This window comes from Neopelma chrysocephalum, unplaced genomic scaffold (assembly GCF_003984885.1).
Source record: "Neopelma chrysocephalum unplaced genomic scaffold, ASM398488v2 Primary Assembly neopelma1_81, whole genome shotgun sequence".
In the NCBI taxonomy this organism is placed as follows: domain Eukaryota; kingdom Metazoa; phylum Chordata; class Aves; order Passeriformes; family Pipridae; genus Neopelma; species Neopelma chrysocephalum.
In genome coordinates this window covers 4,221,678-4,238,611 of record NW_020897743.1, presented here as the reverse complement: position 1 = coordinate 4,238,611, position 16,934 = coordinate 4,221,678, and the positions used below count along the sequence as shown (strand labels likewise).

The 16,934-nt window shown below is 45.0% G+C and overlaps 2 protein-coding genes across 10 annotated transcripts in view; one reads left to right on the top strand and one right to left on the bottom strand.

The window, feature by feature from the left end:
• Positions 1–6,435, top strand: part of DLG3 (discs large MAGUK scaffold protein 3) — a 57,499-nt gene extending 51,064 nt beyond the window's left edge. For 7 of the 8 annotated variants that reach the window (XM_027690452.1, XM_027690451.1, XM_027690450.1 and 4 more), the window contains 4 exons: positions 171–343; positions 911–1,020; positions 1,991–2,082; positions 3,785–6,435. In XM_027690452.1, coding sequence (XP_027546253.1) covers positions 171–343; positions 911–1,020; positions 1,991–2,082; positions 3,785–3,891 — 482 coding nt within the window. In that variant the 3' untranslated portion in view covers positions 3,892–6,435. The remainder of the gene's footprint in view (positions 1–170; positions 344–910; positions 1,021–1,990; positions 2,083–3,784) is intronic. The other variant, XM_027690448.1, reaches the window with a different exon arrangement.
• Positions 6,436–10,106: 3,671 nt separating this feature from the next.
• Positions 10,107–16,934, bottom strand: part of TEX11 (testis expressed 11) — a 29,292-nt gene continuing 22,464 nt past the window's right edge. The window contains exons 23-29 of one of the 2 annotated variants that reach the window (XM_027690619.1): positions 16,630–16,746; positions 15,760–15,832; positions 14,467–14,616; positions 13,327–13,435; positions 12,300–12,420; positions 11,418–11,582; positions 10,107–10,407 (exon numbers count right to left, since the gene is read on the bottom strand). In XM_027690619.1, coding sequence (XP_027546420.1) covers positions 10,336–10,407; positions 11,418–11,582; positions 12,300–12,420; positions 13,327–13,435; positions 14,467–14,616; positions 15,760–15,832; positions 16,630–16,746 — 807 coding nt within the window. In that variant the 3' untranslated portion in view covers positions 10,107–10,335. Of the gene's footprint in view, positions 10,408–11,417; positions 11,583–12,299; positions 12,421–13,326; positions 13,436–14,466; positions 14,617–15,759; positions 15,833–16,629; positions 16,747–16,934 lie in introns of those variants that run through there. The other variant, XM_027690620.1, reaches the window with a different exon arrangement.

The following is a 16,934-nucleotide window of genomic DNA, read 5'->3' as shown; positions in this document are numbered from 1 at the left end:
CCCAGCTGGCACTCAGTGCCCTGGCTGGAGGGAGGGGAGGGTGGCGGCTCTGCTGCTTGTGGGGTCTCACCCACAGCACAGGGAGGGGTCCGGGAGCACTGGTGGGTCTTCCCCCTCCCGGTTTGGTGTGTGTCACTCCGGGTTCACTCTTGGTGCCCACTCTCCTCCAGACACTACCAGGCCTCGGCGGGAGAACGAGGTGGACGGACAGGACTACCACTTTGTTGTATCCCGGGAACAGATGGAGAAAGACATCCAGGACAACAAGTTCATAGAGGCTGGGCAGTTCAATGACAATCTCTATGGGACCAGCATTCAGTCAGTGCGAGCAGTGGCAGAGAGGGTGAGTGTCAGGTGGCATTCCTGGGACCAGGACACATCCAGCCTGAACCCGTACACATTCAACAGTTCCTCTCCTTTCCCTGTGTTGTTAGTGAAGGGCTGTAGCCACATTAAGTGAGTGTGGCATGAGCCTCTCCTCCCTTGAGTCCTGCCAAGCCATGTGGCTGCTTTTCTCAGCCATGTTACTCTACTTCACTGTCATACCTTTGTCATCCAAACTCTGCCCAAAAGCCCAGCACTGGTGGCACCAGCCTTGTGCTTGGGAACTCGCAGGACAAAGGTACCTGACTGCCCTCAAAGCAGCAGCATTCCTCTGCAGGAGTGCTGGAGTTACCAAGGGCTTGTAAATCATTTCACATATCCAGGCAAAAATTCAGTCCCTTTGCATTGGTACTATCCTGCCCTGAGCAGGCAGGAACGTGATGCCACGGGGAGCTGGCTTGTGTCTCAGGACTGGGGTTTCATCTCTATGGCTCCTCTCCTTTGTGAGCACATCTGTATGAGCAAGCTGTTTTCTGCACAGAGTAGACTGTGTGGGCAGGTCTGATCCCAACTGTCTCCTTTCCAGGGGAAACACTGCATCCTGGATGTGTCTGGCAATGCTATCAAGAGGTTGCGACAAGCACAACTGTATCCCATTGCCATTTTCATCAAACCAAAATCCATTGAAGCTCTCATGTAAGTGCAGCACTGCGTTCTCTGCCACTCCAAGGCGAGGAGCTCTGGCACGTTGGGGGGCTGTGTCTGCTGCCTTTGCTTTTTAGAAAGCAGCAGAGGTTGCTTTTGGTGCTGAACTTGTCCCCTGTTAAGTAGGAGGTGGGCCCATTGCTGTCTGTGTGATATCCTTCCACATCTAATGCCATAGTGCATCCAGGCTTTGTGGATTTCTCTGGTTTAAAGCCCTTCATTCGTCCCAAAGAGGATCATCCATGGGAAATGGAAAAATGCTCCCAGATGTGCCTGGTGTAAACTGCTCACCTGGGCCCAGAAGAGCTGTTGAGAGCCTGTAGTGCTGGATCACAGCTGGATGGTGGCTGAACCTGGACAGCCCTGGGGAACAGAGAGGAGATGCTTCCTGTGTGCCTAAGTGGGACCTTCTGCCTGTCCTGTTGTTCTGGCCCTGGATAGTGCAGGCTGGAAAGGATGTAAGAGCTGAGGTTTCAACTCTTCTGAGCAGCAGAGAACAATATCTGTGAGGAGGTTCGACAGCTTGAGACTGACTCTGAGATCAGAAGAGATTCTGCTGGGAAAACCCCTTCTCAAGCCAGAAAGGGTCAATTTGCTTATTTGGGTGTTTTATGAAGATGAGGAAACCTAGGCAAGGAGGGTGATGACAGGCTCTGGAAAAGCAGGGAGGCTTCTGCAGTGGTCTTGCAAATTCAGGGAATTGTCTGGATTTGAGTTCACTCCTGTGCTATGGTGAAGGGGGGAGGTGGTGGCAATGGCAAGAACTGTTGGAAGTTGAGATGAAGTGCCAAGGCAGCCTGGAGCACGTGGGGAAGGGCCCTGCCTTTGAGAGCTAGGTCCTGCACAGCTTCCATTCCTTTGAGCACAGGATTCCCAGGCACCCTGGCTCTGTGGGCTATTTTTGCTTCTGTTCATTGCTAAGAAAAAGAACTACAAGTTTCTGGTTTTTTGTGCATGGCAGGGAGATGAACCGGAGACAGACATATGAACAGGCCAACAAGGTCTTTGATAAAGCCATGAAACTTGAGCAAGAGTTTGGAGAATATTTTACAGGTGAGTGTCCTGAGCAGGCTTGTATCTGATTTATTTCATTTTTCCATCTGACAGCTGTGACCTCTCTACCAGCACTGTCTCACTGCGGGGTCATGGGAAAACGTCCAGCTTCATCAAAGCAAAAAAGAAATGGCAGTTTGCCAGGAGGGCTCTGCAAGGGGACTGCTCCAAGATCAGTGGATAAGAGTAAACCAGCTGTAGAGAAGGAGACGAGTTGTCAGGCAGGATTTTCTGAGTTTCTGAAAGCTTATTGCCAACTTTAGTACTGCTAAAGGGGAAGCACAGCAGAGATTCAGGGTGCTGTAAGTCCCCAGGAAATAAACTCCCTGCGTGGGGAAAAGGGGAGCATTTTCAAAAAGAGAGAAGTGTCGTTTTTAAAGAGGAAAGATAAAAAATTAGTGACCTAAATAGTGGAGACTGTCCTGAGTTATTACAAAACATCTCCCAAAAAAGACTGGAAGTTTGGCTGACTTCCTAAGTAGTCTTTGCTGAAGAGCCAGGCTGGGGCTGCTGGCACTTTGTGCCTGTAGAGATGAGCTGCTCATGACACAGGCATCCTTGTGCATTAAGGAACTAATGTTTGTAACATGATTAATTGTGGAAAATCATGGGCAGGCGAAGACGCAGAGAAACTGGTCTTCCGTCTTTTCTTCGGAGCAGTAACCGTTTATTCTAAAGCTGAGGAGTCATAATCCTGCCAAACCCTGTATTACCCACCTAACAGCTACTGGGAAAAATCCCAAGCAGAACCTTTTTCAAAAATTGATCTCGTATGAACAAATGTCTGGGTAGAAACAGGGTAAGAGCTTTCCCCAGACCTGTCCTGGGCAGCAGCTTTGGAGCTACTGGCTGTTATTCCAAGGGGCTGTGCTGCAGTTTTGCAGGCCCTCAGCACACCAATGTGCACTTGGAGGGTGAGTTGGAGCGTGACCTGGGGAAGGAACACCCTTGGCTGAAATGTCTTGTTGAAAGAACTGGGTAATGGGCAGAGAGATGGTCACTGTTGTGTGCCAGCAACTTAAAATGAGGGAACAGAGATGCTGGAGAGTACAGAGGCAGGCTGGATTACCAGGAAGCTTCGGCCCCCCATGTGCATGTTCCTGTGATGCAGGGAGCACAGTGAAGTGCTTCGTGCTGTGTCTGTGCTGGGCGGTGAGACCGTCGCTGCTCTTTGAGCCAGAGTTGCTGGGAGCGGCGGCCGTGCCATGGCCTTTCCTGGCCTGACAGCACACGATCCCCAGCCTGCAGCAGGGAAAGCAGCAAACAGGAGGAGCCCTCAGCAGCCGACCAGAGGGTACAGACCAACCCAGCACCTCGGGGCAGACTGATGTGCCCCAGCCTTGCCTCCCCTCGCTCGGGTTCACCGCGGCACAGCGGTGGCGGTGCCAGGCCCGCCCGCAGCCTCGGTGCCTGACACAGTTTGCAAAGCTGATTAGCAGCCTGGTGTGGAGAGCCCAGCCAGCCCTGCACACACCGAGGAGCTCTGCCAGCCCGGATCAGTGCTGGTTAATCCCCGGGGAGGTGCTGGTTTAACCCTCTGTGTCACAGTGGGGCTGTTGCAGCTCCTCTGACACGGTTCAGTCCCTGCTGGCTGTGCCCTCCGGCCCCTTCGGGACAGAGGGAAGGCCCTCCCACAGCTCGTGGCAGGGAAGGGACAGTGCTGCCTGGTGCTCAAGGTCTTGCTTGTTCTTTCCTCTTCCAGCCATCGTACAAGGAGACTCTCTTGAAGAGATTTACAGCAAAATCAAACAGATCATTGAGGACCAGTCCGGGCACTACATCTGGGTCCCGTCCCCAGAGAAGCTCTGAAGATGTCCCGCACCTGCTTCCTTGTGAGCAGAAGATCTCTGAAGTCCCACCCATCCAAGCCCTCTGCCCTGAGGGGGAGGGATATGAAAACTATTCCTGCCCCCTTTTTTAGATCGTCGCAAAATTGAGTTTTCTAGTCCTGTTTCTTTTGTTGGGATGAACTCATATCATTCATCACGTGACTGTTCCCACCATTCCTGCATGGACCTTCCCACTGCTCCATTAGAGACAGATGAGAACCCATTCAAGGTCGTTTTTTATTATTATTATTATTATATTATTATTATTATTATTATTATTATTAACTAAACAAAGAATCAAGATGGGAGGAGGCGGATAAGGACTAATGTAAGAAACAAGTGAAACAATGGACTCTGAACACAAGTTGGTATCAGAGCTCCAGGGGCATTTTTCCAAGTGTGACTGTCTAGCAGCTCTGAACAGTGCGACACACGGGCAGCAGAAAGCATTTTATTTATCTGTATATGTAATTTATATATAATATATAGAGAGATATTATATATATATTATATATATATATGTATGTGGACTAGGAAACCTGAGGGACCTCTCTGGAAAGGTATTGTGTTATTGCAAGGTTCTTTCAGTTCCTCTGTCCCAACCACTGGGCGTAGGGAGTCCACTTGGGCAGGAAGAGCTCAAAACGGTACCAGGTGCTTTGGAAGCCTCTCCCATCCAGGCCAGTTCCCTGCAGCCACCCTGGGTCTGAGGCAGAGCAGAGACTGGTACTGCCTGTGCAGGAGGGACCAGAGCAAGGAGCAGCAGCTGGTCTGAGAGAGGCTGGGAGACAGAGACTGAGCAGGAGGCTGCGGAGCAAGAGAATGGATGATACTACATATTAAATTGCACATTGTTTTACACACCACCTTATGTGTTTGCATGAGAGGTTTCCTTTTGGTTCTATTTTTTTAAGCTGATTTTAAACCAAAACCATATTGTGTTGTTGTGTTGGCTTTTTTTTTTTAATTATTATTATTATTATTATTCCATTTTTCTCTTGTTAATAATGAACTGAATGGGTATAAAATCCAGTTTTTTAACTTATTTTTTAAGCTGGCTCTATTGTAAATAGAATCTAGATCTGTGGTGATTAGTTAAGAAATACTCTACTGGCCACATGGAACAAATGTACTCACTGTCCTGTGTTGCTGTGGAAAACCTGGGATGTTGGACTGGCCCTGTACCTGTGGGTGCAGGTGAAATGACCCATTCTAGCTCGTGGCAGCACACTGACATTCCCTTCTGCATTAGCCACTGGCAGGAAAAGCCCCCAGCTGTGCCTTGGATGGACACTCACATTTTCCAAATCAGTAACAGAACTGAAAAAACTTCCTCTCTTCCCTGCTCCGTGCCGAATTCCTGGCTCTGCTGCTTGCAGGTGCCGGTGGTGGCTTTCCCAGTGCAAGGCCCATCCTTCCAGCACAGCAGGACCTCGCCTGCTGGGAGCTGGGGCTTGGTGGGTGACTGCGTGGCTGCCTTTCCTGGTTCTGTCTCTGACACCTCTGCACGAATCCTGTTTCCAAAACTGGGCTCTGCTCCCCCTCTCGGGGTGCCCCCAGAAGCCCGAGGTGGTGCCGAGTGCTGGCAGGGCTGAGGGCAGGGGGTGCAGAGCTGCCCCTCCTGCTGGGCACTGGGATTTTTCAAATGAGACAACTGTGAGCACCCAGACTGTCGGCCCTGAGCTGAGACATGTCTGTCCTTGAGGACACCTTGGTTTCCATACTTGAGTGGGGCTCCAGTGTGGGAATAGACCCTGGTGTGAAGCCAGGGGGACACTCGTGTGGCCTTTGAGAAAGGAGCTGTGCTGCTGGGCACCTGTGTGCAGGTACGAGCACTCCCACCTTGCACAGAGCTGGCCAAGCACCAGGGCAGAGGTCACTACACAAGCAGGTAAGTGTTCTCCTCCTGTTTGGCAGGGATAGGTGAGGGCACTGGTGCTGGTCCCCTCTCCCGGAGGCGATGGGTACCGGTGTGTTGGTGCCTGGCACACACAGGTCACGGTTATCAGTGTGAGCAGGAACTGTAAGACTGTCCCTGTGCTGTCTGGGGAGAAGCCCCTCTTTGCCCCTCCTGCATCCCAAGGAGCCCTGCAGGGACTGAGCAGCTCCTGGGGACAGGAGGTGGGACACAGACGCAGCCGTGAGCGCAGTGGAGGGCAGGAAGGATTCTGCTGTCGGGGGGACCCTAAAGGAGCACATGGCACTTTGGCAATGGATTCCCACTCAGCATCCACCCCCTGCCCCACTGCTCCTGCTCCGGCTGCTATAAATGTCGGTCCCTGGAGAAGTGGAGTAAGTGAAACAAAAGTCCTTAAGGTGCTAGTCACACCATTCCTGTATTTTTTTTCCTTTTTCTTTTTTTTTTCCTGATAACCTGTCTCCCTCTGTCGAGTCACGTGGAGAAAAAGATGATGTACTCCATGGCATAGCTGACAGTATTGAACCGATCATGACAACAGTAGTTGGTTAACAGTGTTTCTTCCAAGGAGACATATATTTTTAATAAACAGAGAGTTGCAAAGAACTCTGTCTTTGAGACCTTCTTGTAGAGTCCTTCATTGCGTGCCAGATCTGGTTTTTTGGTTATCTTAGCACCTATTGATATGGTCTCTCCATGGCAAACTGAAGTGTTGACAGGGGTTTTTAAAAAAAAAAAAATTTTGCTTTTTTTTTAGTGCAAAAGGTGGTCACTGAGAACTTGCCTAATGCAAAAAGGGAATTAAAAAAATAAAAGAAAACAAAACCAAAACAACAAAAGAGAAAATAAAAGAAAGGAAGTGGCTGGGCCTGTAACCAGGCCACTGAAAAGCTCTTTTGTGGTTGGGTTGTTGTAACACAGGTTGAGTCTGGCCTGATGATGTGACACTGTAAGTGTATTTTGGGTCATAGTTTGAATTGTGGGGAGGTTGCTTTGCAAATAATAGGGTTTACAGGTTGCTACATAGTTGTTCCTGTATTGAATATGAAGACAGCAAAGTAAATACATAGTCCAGCCAATACAGAGTTTCTTTTTACAGTTTAACCTGCTGTTTAGATATCAGAGAGGAGAAAGAAGCTGTAAAGACAACTAGTATCATTTTAAATACCTTCAAGTGCAGACAAAAGGAGTGTTCACTGGAAGACAAATGGGGTGAGTAGGGTGTCACTCTACATTCTTGCCTGAATCCGCTTTGTCATTTAGCTGAGCTAATGGAAAGGTGAGAGGGGTTTGGTTTTTAAATATATTTCCTTTTTTCTTGTCAAACTGCACACAAGAGAAGCAAATTGAGATTTCAGGAGAACAGGAACACTGACTGAGCACATGGGCATACAGTTTGCAGACAGTTCACAGTTTATGAAGCCCACTGGACAAATGAAACACCGTTTAGAAACTCCTTTAGCTGATCAGATCATGGTCTGGTGGTGGTGGTTGTCCACAAAACCCCAGCAGATCAAGCAGGTGCTAAGCAGATCTGATATTAGCAGTACCACTCTCGAAAATCCAACCGTTTGCTTGCCTAATGACAGACTTGGAATGATGAAGCATCACAGAAGCATTGCCTGTTGCTGGATGCCACAGGGGCTGCCAGGCTGCTCTGTCCAGTCCTGGTTAGTCCCAGCTCGTGGATCTGCAGCCACTCCTCCCTGGGAGTGTGTCCTGAGCTGATGTGTCATCTCAATCTGCTGTGACAGGAAACATTCAGGTTCCAGTGGGGAGAGGAACACAGGGTTATGTTCTCAAATAAACCCTGTCACTCCTGTAAGGCGGAGACAACCACTGGCAGAGAAACCGGCATGGGAAGAGAATGACCGTGGCGTGAAGGAAGAACTTGCTCTGTTAAAGCTTTTTATTATTAGCACCATGCTCTAACCAACTGAGCTAATCTTAGGGTTTTAACAACCTATTTTTCTGGCTGAGGACAAATAGCTCTGGCTACCAGGACCTTAGCAAAGTCCTGGACCAAACAACTGCAGAGCACTGTCCTGTTAATGGTCCTATCTCATTGTGAAGTGTAGGGGGATGGTTCTCTCTGCCAAGATGTCCTGCTACAGCTGCCTGGAACAGGCATGAAACTAATCTCCCCTAAGACACCTCTAGAAAATTAGACCATAAGCTGCTTGTGCTACAGAGAAACATGTCTGTGCTTCTCTCTGCAGCTCTGGATAATTAACTGTCTTGGCCTTGGTTAAGCAGAGGAGCACAGGATCTGTGAGCCTACTGGAAGAGGGGCTTTAAAGGAATCTGATAATAGATTTCTCAGAAATTTTCTTCCTTTGGATGCCTGAGATGGGGGAACCTGGATAGCCCTTTGTTGCTAATGATGCTTGGCAGCACAACCTTCAAGGACTGCTGTTCTCTGCTCTCCTCAGGGTGTCACAGCAGGATCCGTGGCTGTGCAGCAGGTAAAGTTATCATCATGTCAAAGGTGTCTCTTTCCTTGAAGAATCCTCAGGTTCCCCTTACTTATAGTATTTATTTATATCCCTTGCCTCCAAAATGAGGGTTATGTTTAACTTTAGGGGTTTTTAACCCTAAGGAAAAACATTTCTTTGTTGGGGTCAGCCGGTACAGCAGCATCTCTTAGAGGAATGAGCACACGGGAGCTCTTGTGAGACTTGCAATCCCTTGTTGGGGCCACCCTTGGCTCAGCACAGGGATGACTGTGGTGTTTCCTCCCTTAGTTCAGTGCACTGCTTGACAAAAGCTTCTGCCCAATCCCCTAATGAGCTTCAGCCCTCTGCCAATTACCTTGATTACTGTGACCACTTCAATTCTAGGTGTTGGTGGCCAGGCCAGCCCCTCTTCCTTCCTGCCCCTCCAGAACGCTCAATGCAGCCACAACAGCAAAGCTCTTCCCAGAGTGTATGGGGGGAGGTGGCCCGAGGTGCATCCCCAATGGAAAGCTGCTGGAGAGCCACCTCCTCCAGGTGAGAGGGGGTAGAAGGGGCTCCTCTCCAAATAGTTACAAAATTATCAGATTAGGGGGAAAAAAACCCAACACAGGGCACAAAATACAGAAAGGGGGGAAATTTGTGACCTCCTGCCCTAGAGGATCCATTTGTGTTCTCAGAAGCAAGTTCCAGAACCGGTATCCAGCACACCCTGCAGCTTCCACAGTGATGTGTAAATGGGAAACTACCGGTGCAATGCCACCCCCTGGAGCCATCCGTGCACACCCAGGGATGAGCACCCGGGCTCTCCCAGCTGAAAGAAAACAGGGATCAATGAAAAGAGAAGACTGGGGGAGGAAAGAGCAGCACTCTTTTTTTTTCTTCCAAGTCAGCTGTTGTTGGCTTTAAAAAGATTTATAACCCACAGTCACTCTGGATGGGCTACTGAACTATAAAGCAACGTTTAGCCTAGAAAAATAACCTGGACCAGCCTGCACCTCCACCAGCAAACACCTGCAAAGCAGAGTGATTGCACACAAGCTGCCTACTGGGAACGGCCACTGGAAATGCAGCTAATTAAGTCTGATTCAGCTAGGAGAGGAATTCTTGCCCTACTTAAACCCTGTGTAAATACTCAGCCTGGAATAAAATGTGCCATGTGCAAACCTGGAGAGGAGAGGTGAGTACTATCAGCAGAGCCTGTGGCTGATCTGATCTGGCCTCCTTAGGGAAATCTGTAGCATAAAAGAAATCAAACTGAGTACCTCCAAGGAAAATATTCAAACAATTCCGGCTGTAGGCAAAACCACATCTAATGCTTCCTTCTGTGGCTGTATGTAATTACCTGCTGACGCTTCCTGGGTAAACATGACCTTTGTCACCTGGTCCAGTGTGACACCTTTACCTGTTCATGTGTGTGTGCAAGTCAGAACTGAGAATAACAATTAAGGGCGGCCTGGGACGCACTCAGTGAGCTCAAAGGGAGGGGTGGAGCCCTCACAGCAGCCCAGAACCAGTGCCAGTGAAAGCCTCAGCTCTTTCCTTGAGCTCATAGTCTGTCCTAACCGACTGTGAAACCAGCAACCAGCTCTGAATTCTTGTCCACACTGAAATGGGCTGGAAACTAAAGTGACCTGATAAATATTTATGCAGCAAGGCAGCTGTGACATCCAGAGGAGATGGAATACTTCTGGAATACTTTTATCATTCTCACCGCCACTTTCTACTAAAATCAGATGTTTGAACCAGCCTGTTACACAACAGCAGACGCATCTCATGAAAAAGTTAAATATTTATTTCTAACTGTTAAATATTTATTTCTAACTGTTAAATAGCTCAGGAGAATGAAAATTATTCCCTAGAGGGAAGCAATTACATTTATTGAATAAACACTTCCTAAAAAGTACATAACTTCTTTGCCAACAAGAAGGAGATCCTGGTTTCTTTTCCACTGCTCCCATGACCTCATGCCTTTGCAGAGCTAATGGTTCTTTTATTCAGCAGAACATTTCCAAGAGAGACTGCTGTCCTTTTTTTGCAGTTGTGACTCTCATTATTCTTCATTTGGAATAAATCCTTTTGCTCTGTCCAGTTTGTCCAGAACCTCACTATAAAGACCAATCATCTGGAGAATATAAGCACCACAGTTGTCAGCAAGGATGGACAAAGCTGTATCATTCAACTAGATATAACAAAGTGACAGGGAACAGAAGCAAGGGAATAAGTGGGAGCTTCTAAACCTGACATTTCAGGTTGATGTAAAGATTTTTGGCTCAGGTTTAAATACAACAGCTTATTAAAAAACAGTTAAATCAGTGCAACCTAATAAAGGTGTCATAAAGCATAGTTTATATCTGAGTCTTACATCAGTGAATAAACCTATTCACCAAATCACAGAAGTTGGGAGTTGATGTTGAGGTTGGAAGGGAGTGATCTCAACTCCTACTGTCTTCACTGACATATTTAAAATGGTCTTAGAGTTACAGCCAGCCCTTGATTGCCCAGACTGTGCATAAGAGAATGAAAGGTGACACCAGTCAGGCTGTGCAGTGTTGCAATCTAGACAGGAGCACCAGCCAAAAACTGTAGAAAGAAGCTTACTTGTGACAGACTGAAAATAAAAGTGTCATTGCAAAGTGTCATCTACAAAGGTACTGGCTCTGAAATTTCTCCCTCGCAGAAGTGGCTAAGCTACACCTGAAAACACGAGCTTTAAGGATTTCATTCACATCAGCTTAAACCCTATTTATAAAACATTAGATTATACTAGAAACCAAGCTTGAAAGTATTCATACAACAGCTGACTTAAGTAAGCTGGTACAGCACCTTGACTTCAGTTAAAGCAGGCAAAGGTACAAGGGTTCTCCCATGGCACAAATAGAAGTTTATTTCCAGTCAGCCACTTAAATCATCCTTCCAATAAAAGGACATTACATTACTCTTTCTATTGTCTATCAAAACCTTTCTGGCCTCACTTTGAAAAACTCTTCTAGCATCAGGCTCCCTCAAAATATTTAGGTACCATGCTTCTCCTGAAACTCTTCAGATGTCATCACTAGTGGTTTCTTCACCCAGATCCACATCTCAAATTCAGGCCAGACATCCAATCCCACATCCTCAGGTGTGTACACTTACATGGCCCTCATAGCTCTTCTTCAGAGATCCTAAATGATTGAGGAAACGCATTCCCAATCCACACCACTGCTCAGCTTCCTTGTATTTACCAACAGTATACTGAAATATTCCTGTATTCCAGGCTCTTGTCATCAACCAAAGGATCTCCATCTCTGGGTAAGCATTCTGGGGTGGCAAACCAGAAACAGCAGCTCATCAGAAAATAGAAACTTCACTTTAAAACTGACAAGTCAAGAGTGTGTTAGAGTTTAGTTTTAGAGTGGGGAAACAGTTGGGTTTTTTTCTCCTAAGCCAAGGGCAATTCCTTGGGTAAGAAATGCTTTTTAAAAGAAAGATTTTACTCTCCATACACCTGTCCTCACAGAAAACAAGGCAAGAGGTACCACAAGGACTGACAGCACAGGAATCTAGTTCTAGGTAACTTAGAAAAAACAGTAACATAGTAAGTTCCCAAGTACATTTAACAAAAAAGAGATTAGAAAAAAAGCAAGACTGGTATCCAAATTTTAGATGGTTTAAACTGATCTGAAAAAGTAATCTGCATTTAAAACACATATTCAGCATAAAAATGTAGAAAGCAAGAGGAGTAAAGATAGATCATCTAACTCAAGATGTTTCTAAAACAGCCACTGAAAATTTGGCCTTAAATATCTCTAAAAAACCCTTACAAAATCCAGGAAAAATTGTGATGCAGTCATAAATAGCCAAGAGACATTTCTTTTGAGGTAATTTTGGTGTATCTTTTACTGAAGAAGTCTTAGCAGCTCCACATGATGTAACAGTATATAATGTTCAGTTTACTAATTATTCTAAGTCTAATGAGAATTTTTTCCCAGTGTGCTCAGGATCATCTCCCATCTCTTGGCTTCCTGTTCAACTTACTGTGCTGCTGACTACACTCAGAGCATCTTCAAAGTAGTCCCACACCTCCTGCAGGACACAGGTCTCCAAGTCTGTTAATCCAGTCGGCAAAGAAATATTAATCAAGCTATGTAAGCATTTGCTGAGAATTGAAAGAGAGCAAAAGAGGAAACATTCAATACCATGTGCACAAAACAGCTACTTTTTAGTATCAGCAGCGCACTGTCTAATGGCTCTGTGATTGTCAGACAGACATGTCTACCTTGGTGCTTACTACACTCACATTCTTGTTGCAGAAACATCCATTTTCCTGTATCAGATCTCACTCAAACAAACTATGCAAAAACAGAGCCAAGAGAGGCAAGCAGTACTTAATTATTTTCATTGCTGGTCTCTAACACAGAAGGAAACCCTCAGAAAATCAAAAACAAACACATGGCTTCTGAAAACAGGTCTGTCTTCCTCAGTGTGAAGTGAGAAAGGTAGTATTAACACTTGCCTTTGCTCAGGGTTTCTGCAAGGAGTTTGGAAAGGAGGAAAAAAATCCGTCACGGGACATAAGTGAGAAAGAAAACACACCAGGTTGTCTTTTAGACTGCATAAGGAACAGCTGTCAGAGAGCCAGGTCAGCAAAATAAATCACAAATGTACTGTGGCATCATATCACTAACTTTCAACTCAGGGCTTTCTTAACCCTTAATTTCTCTTCACTTCATTATCTTTGAAATACCTAGTTCACTACTGCAGAGTTAACATTTGAAATGAACACCTTCCTTACAAGAAACAACTTCATCTAGATACAATTTTCATTTTTCTTCCTCGATAGATTTATTTCTTGGAAATAAGACTCTGCCAGAGAATATGCTAAGTAATCAAGTTGCAGTTAACACATCTATGAGACAGTCATCCTTCAGAGCTACGTTGCTTGGCCAGCAAGAAGTGGAACCTTGCACATAAACTACAGTCCACCTTTGTCAAATTGCAGGCTTAATTCCCTGTCAGCATTTCCAGTCACAGGCTCATGGCAAAGCTGTGTGATAACACTAACCTAAATTTCACAGCATCAATGACAGCCTGCTTTCTGTGAAGGTTTAGTGCACTCTTGAGAGCTTTCTTACACAGCACAGGATACCGAGCTGGAGATTCCATTGCTAAAGCTTAAAAGTACAAGAAAATAGAGAAGAATAAAAAAAGGAATTACTGAAGTCAGACTTTAATCTCATAAGTAACTAAAATAAATTACAGCACGTTGCCAGATCCCTTGTGATAAACAACTGAGAAGAGATTTTCTTAATACCTGGGCTGGTCACAAACCAGTGCTTCTCTACTTCTTTCTTATCATCAAAGAGGACAAGGCAGAAGCACGACAGGTTTCATAATTTACAAGTACTCTCACTGCTTTTTACCTGCAGTGCAGTAATCCAAAAATATTGGGGTGGGGGAACTGTCCAAAGTAAAGAATTTTGTTTGCCTCCTTGAACATGAAAATATGGATGGAAAAATTAGGCAGGAGCAAGATGTCAGTTTGGTGTCTCCAAGCCTACTCCCTTAGGACAGGGGAGATCAGAAGGTGTTTATGCAACCCTACAGAACACCCTCCAAAGATTTGCCATGGTAGTTCTAAATGTTACTCATCTTTCTTGGATCCTACTCTAGATTCTCAAGGAGATTTTCATGACTAGAACTTTGTGATGAAGGTATAGAGAAGTGCTATTTACAAATTGACTATACTAACTTCAAATTGAAACTTCAAGTTATCTTAATAGCTTAAATATGCTTAAATATATTTAAAGTATCTACCAAAAGTCCACGTCCTAAAACCTCTTACTGAGGCATGAATCAGCTGGGGTCATTCTCTGGCCTTTGCCAGTTTGGAGCTTGTAAAAGTTTACCTGAATAACCTTTTCTAGACTCACAACCTACATGAATGTTTCAGGGTCTAGAAAGGAAGATTGTCATAAATTTCTGGTTCATCATCCATGTGATATGGTATTTCAAAATATAGATTTCCTAATGTTGTTGAGATCCTAAGCATCTTTGCTTCAGGACAGAATATATATCATTAGACCCCTTTTCTGCATGTTGGGCAATACATGATAATACTGGTCACCCCAAATTGATAGGAAAGAGAAACAAAAGCTTTTTCCTGTGACTTGAAGACCTATGAAAGTACAAATGTGGCCCTTACATGCAATTATTTCTAGTGTCTTGATCTCTATTTGTGGTTGCTCCCAAACCGACTCCATAAAGTTGTGAAGTGATGGATCATTCAGTTTGGATCTTGCTTCAAATTCATAAAGCAGCAACAATGTGTCTGTTGGGTCTTTAGCAAAATCTCCTGCAAAAGAGACAGAATAGTCTGTATGTAATGATGAATTTTCTCAAAGCCTCGTGCTGTACTTTAAGGTATAAATTTTGCTTCCAACAGGTAGGAAAACCATTAAGATTTAACAACAGAGCAAGTGGAACTATGATGCACTCAGACAAAAACTTAGATGTCCAAAGCATAACCCCCCCAACCACAATGCCTTCCCTCCCCCACCAAATAATCTGAATTGTCTGTAATTGGCTAAATTAACACAACCCTCCTAGGCAAGGTAATAGTACTAGGGAAGCCATTTTCACAGGCAGGTAAGAGAGAGAACAGAAGGCCACCAGCTCAGGTCAGCTTACAGAAGAAGTTACCATCTGCTTCAAGTTCTTCTACAGGACTTGACCCCTTTCTGGTAGAAAAGCCCTCAGGAAATCCTTAAACACGGCTGAAGGGTGGGACAACACGGCTGAAGGGTGGGACAACAGCAGAACTGTATCAGGTAAATCTGATACAAACACCAGGGTCTAGTGAAGAGGTGAAGGAAGCACCAGGGTGCCACCTCACAAACGTCTGTGGGAGGAATTCCACTGTGTTCCTGTTCCTGAGATAATCAACCTTTGGGAATTTGAGGATGGCAGATTAAAAGGGAAGAAGTTTACTACAAAAAAAAAAAAAGTGAAGCATGCTTCTGCTAGGCTAACTTGGCATGTCAGCTGAAAGCACATCAGTCTCCAGTAATATCTAATTTAAACTGACATGGAATAGTGAGGGAACAGAGGATGGATTTTGGCACTTCAAAGTGTGGTCCAGGATCTTCTGCATTCTGAAATGCCTTATGTGGGAAAAGGGTAAAACCATTAGAACAGGGCAAGTGTGACTCCACTCTAGAGTAAAAAGTTTGAAATTTCTTAACATCTAAGCCAGAACCATCAACCCAACCTCACTCTGAAAGATTGTTCCACAATTCACAGCACCTCTACAATACAAAGCCTGCAGTGACAAACCAAAACCAGCCATTGCCTTTGCCAGTTCATTTATTATATTGTCATCTATCTGCTTCCACACCCTTCAGCTGAGACAGCAGCTCCCTACACCCTGTATTTTTCACTAATATAGTGACTAATTCTAAGAGCTACATGTGCTGAACAGCCACACTTCGTAGCTTACCTGTTAACTTCAGAACCTTCCAGATGTCCTTGCATGTCTGAAGATGTTGGAGGGCCTGGCTAAAAAGCTCCACCTATTTTACAAAATTTAAGAAGACATTTTTTGTCGCAGTTTTAAAAGCAAAAGGAATGATTATGTCACAACTAACAACACCTTTTTATCTCATTATAAAAAAAATGGAATCAGCCTAGTTAGTAAATCATCTATATCAATTACTGTTTGGGGGGGGATTTTTTTCTCTTTTTCAAAGACTTCCACATCTCAGACAAACACAGAAAGAATCATATATGTTCCTATGGGGCCTATTTTTTTTTTTAGCTCCCAAGCATAAAATACTGCTGGTGAGACTGTGCATTGCTCTCCACAGGAGTAAGTTTTATAATCAGTCCACAGCAGACTTCAGTACTTCCTTCACAACCACTGGACATTTTTCTTAATCTTCCTACCACAGGGAGCACAATGCCCTCCCCCCACCAAAACACATAAGCATAAAACCAAAAATAAACTGTGAGCTTTATCACAGCCATACTGGCTTTCAGCAAGAGCAGTAATTGTCTGACCAGCCCATGTTTAGTAGCAGATTCCTCACATAATATATACAGTAAATTGAAATTCATGTAAGAGAAGGTACTGCCATGACCCTTTGCTGATATAAATCTGTTCAAATCCACTGAAGTCAACAGACCCAATTTACAGAAATCCAACACTTACAATTGTCTGGAAAGGTGAATTGATTCTAATTAACTATGAAATGTTCCCTTGCTTACATTCATGATATCCCATCCTGAATGAAAAAACAGACTCCAAAACCAAAAGGAAAAAAAATGCTACACCAGCACACAGAGAAATATTTAACAGAACTTGCCCTACCTGTTCTGAAGGTGTTACTTGCTGTCTCCCCATTTCCAGATCAACTGCAGCTGCCATTAACAGGCATGTCTTCTGAGCAATCAGAACAGCTTTGTCAGAGGGACAAAACTGGGACAACTGACACCAAAAATAGGAAAAGGTAATGAGAATTTTACCCTTATAAAGCAATTTGCTCGTGAACAGATGACTGCTGACTCTCCTCTGTGACACTTTCTGGAGTTAGTCACGAGTTGTATATAGTTATATTGCAATTTTACTTGTGCAATTACACAAAAAAATTATTTAAATATAAAGTGTAAAGCAGA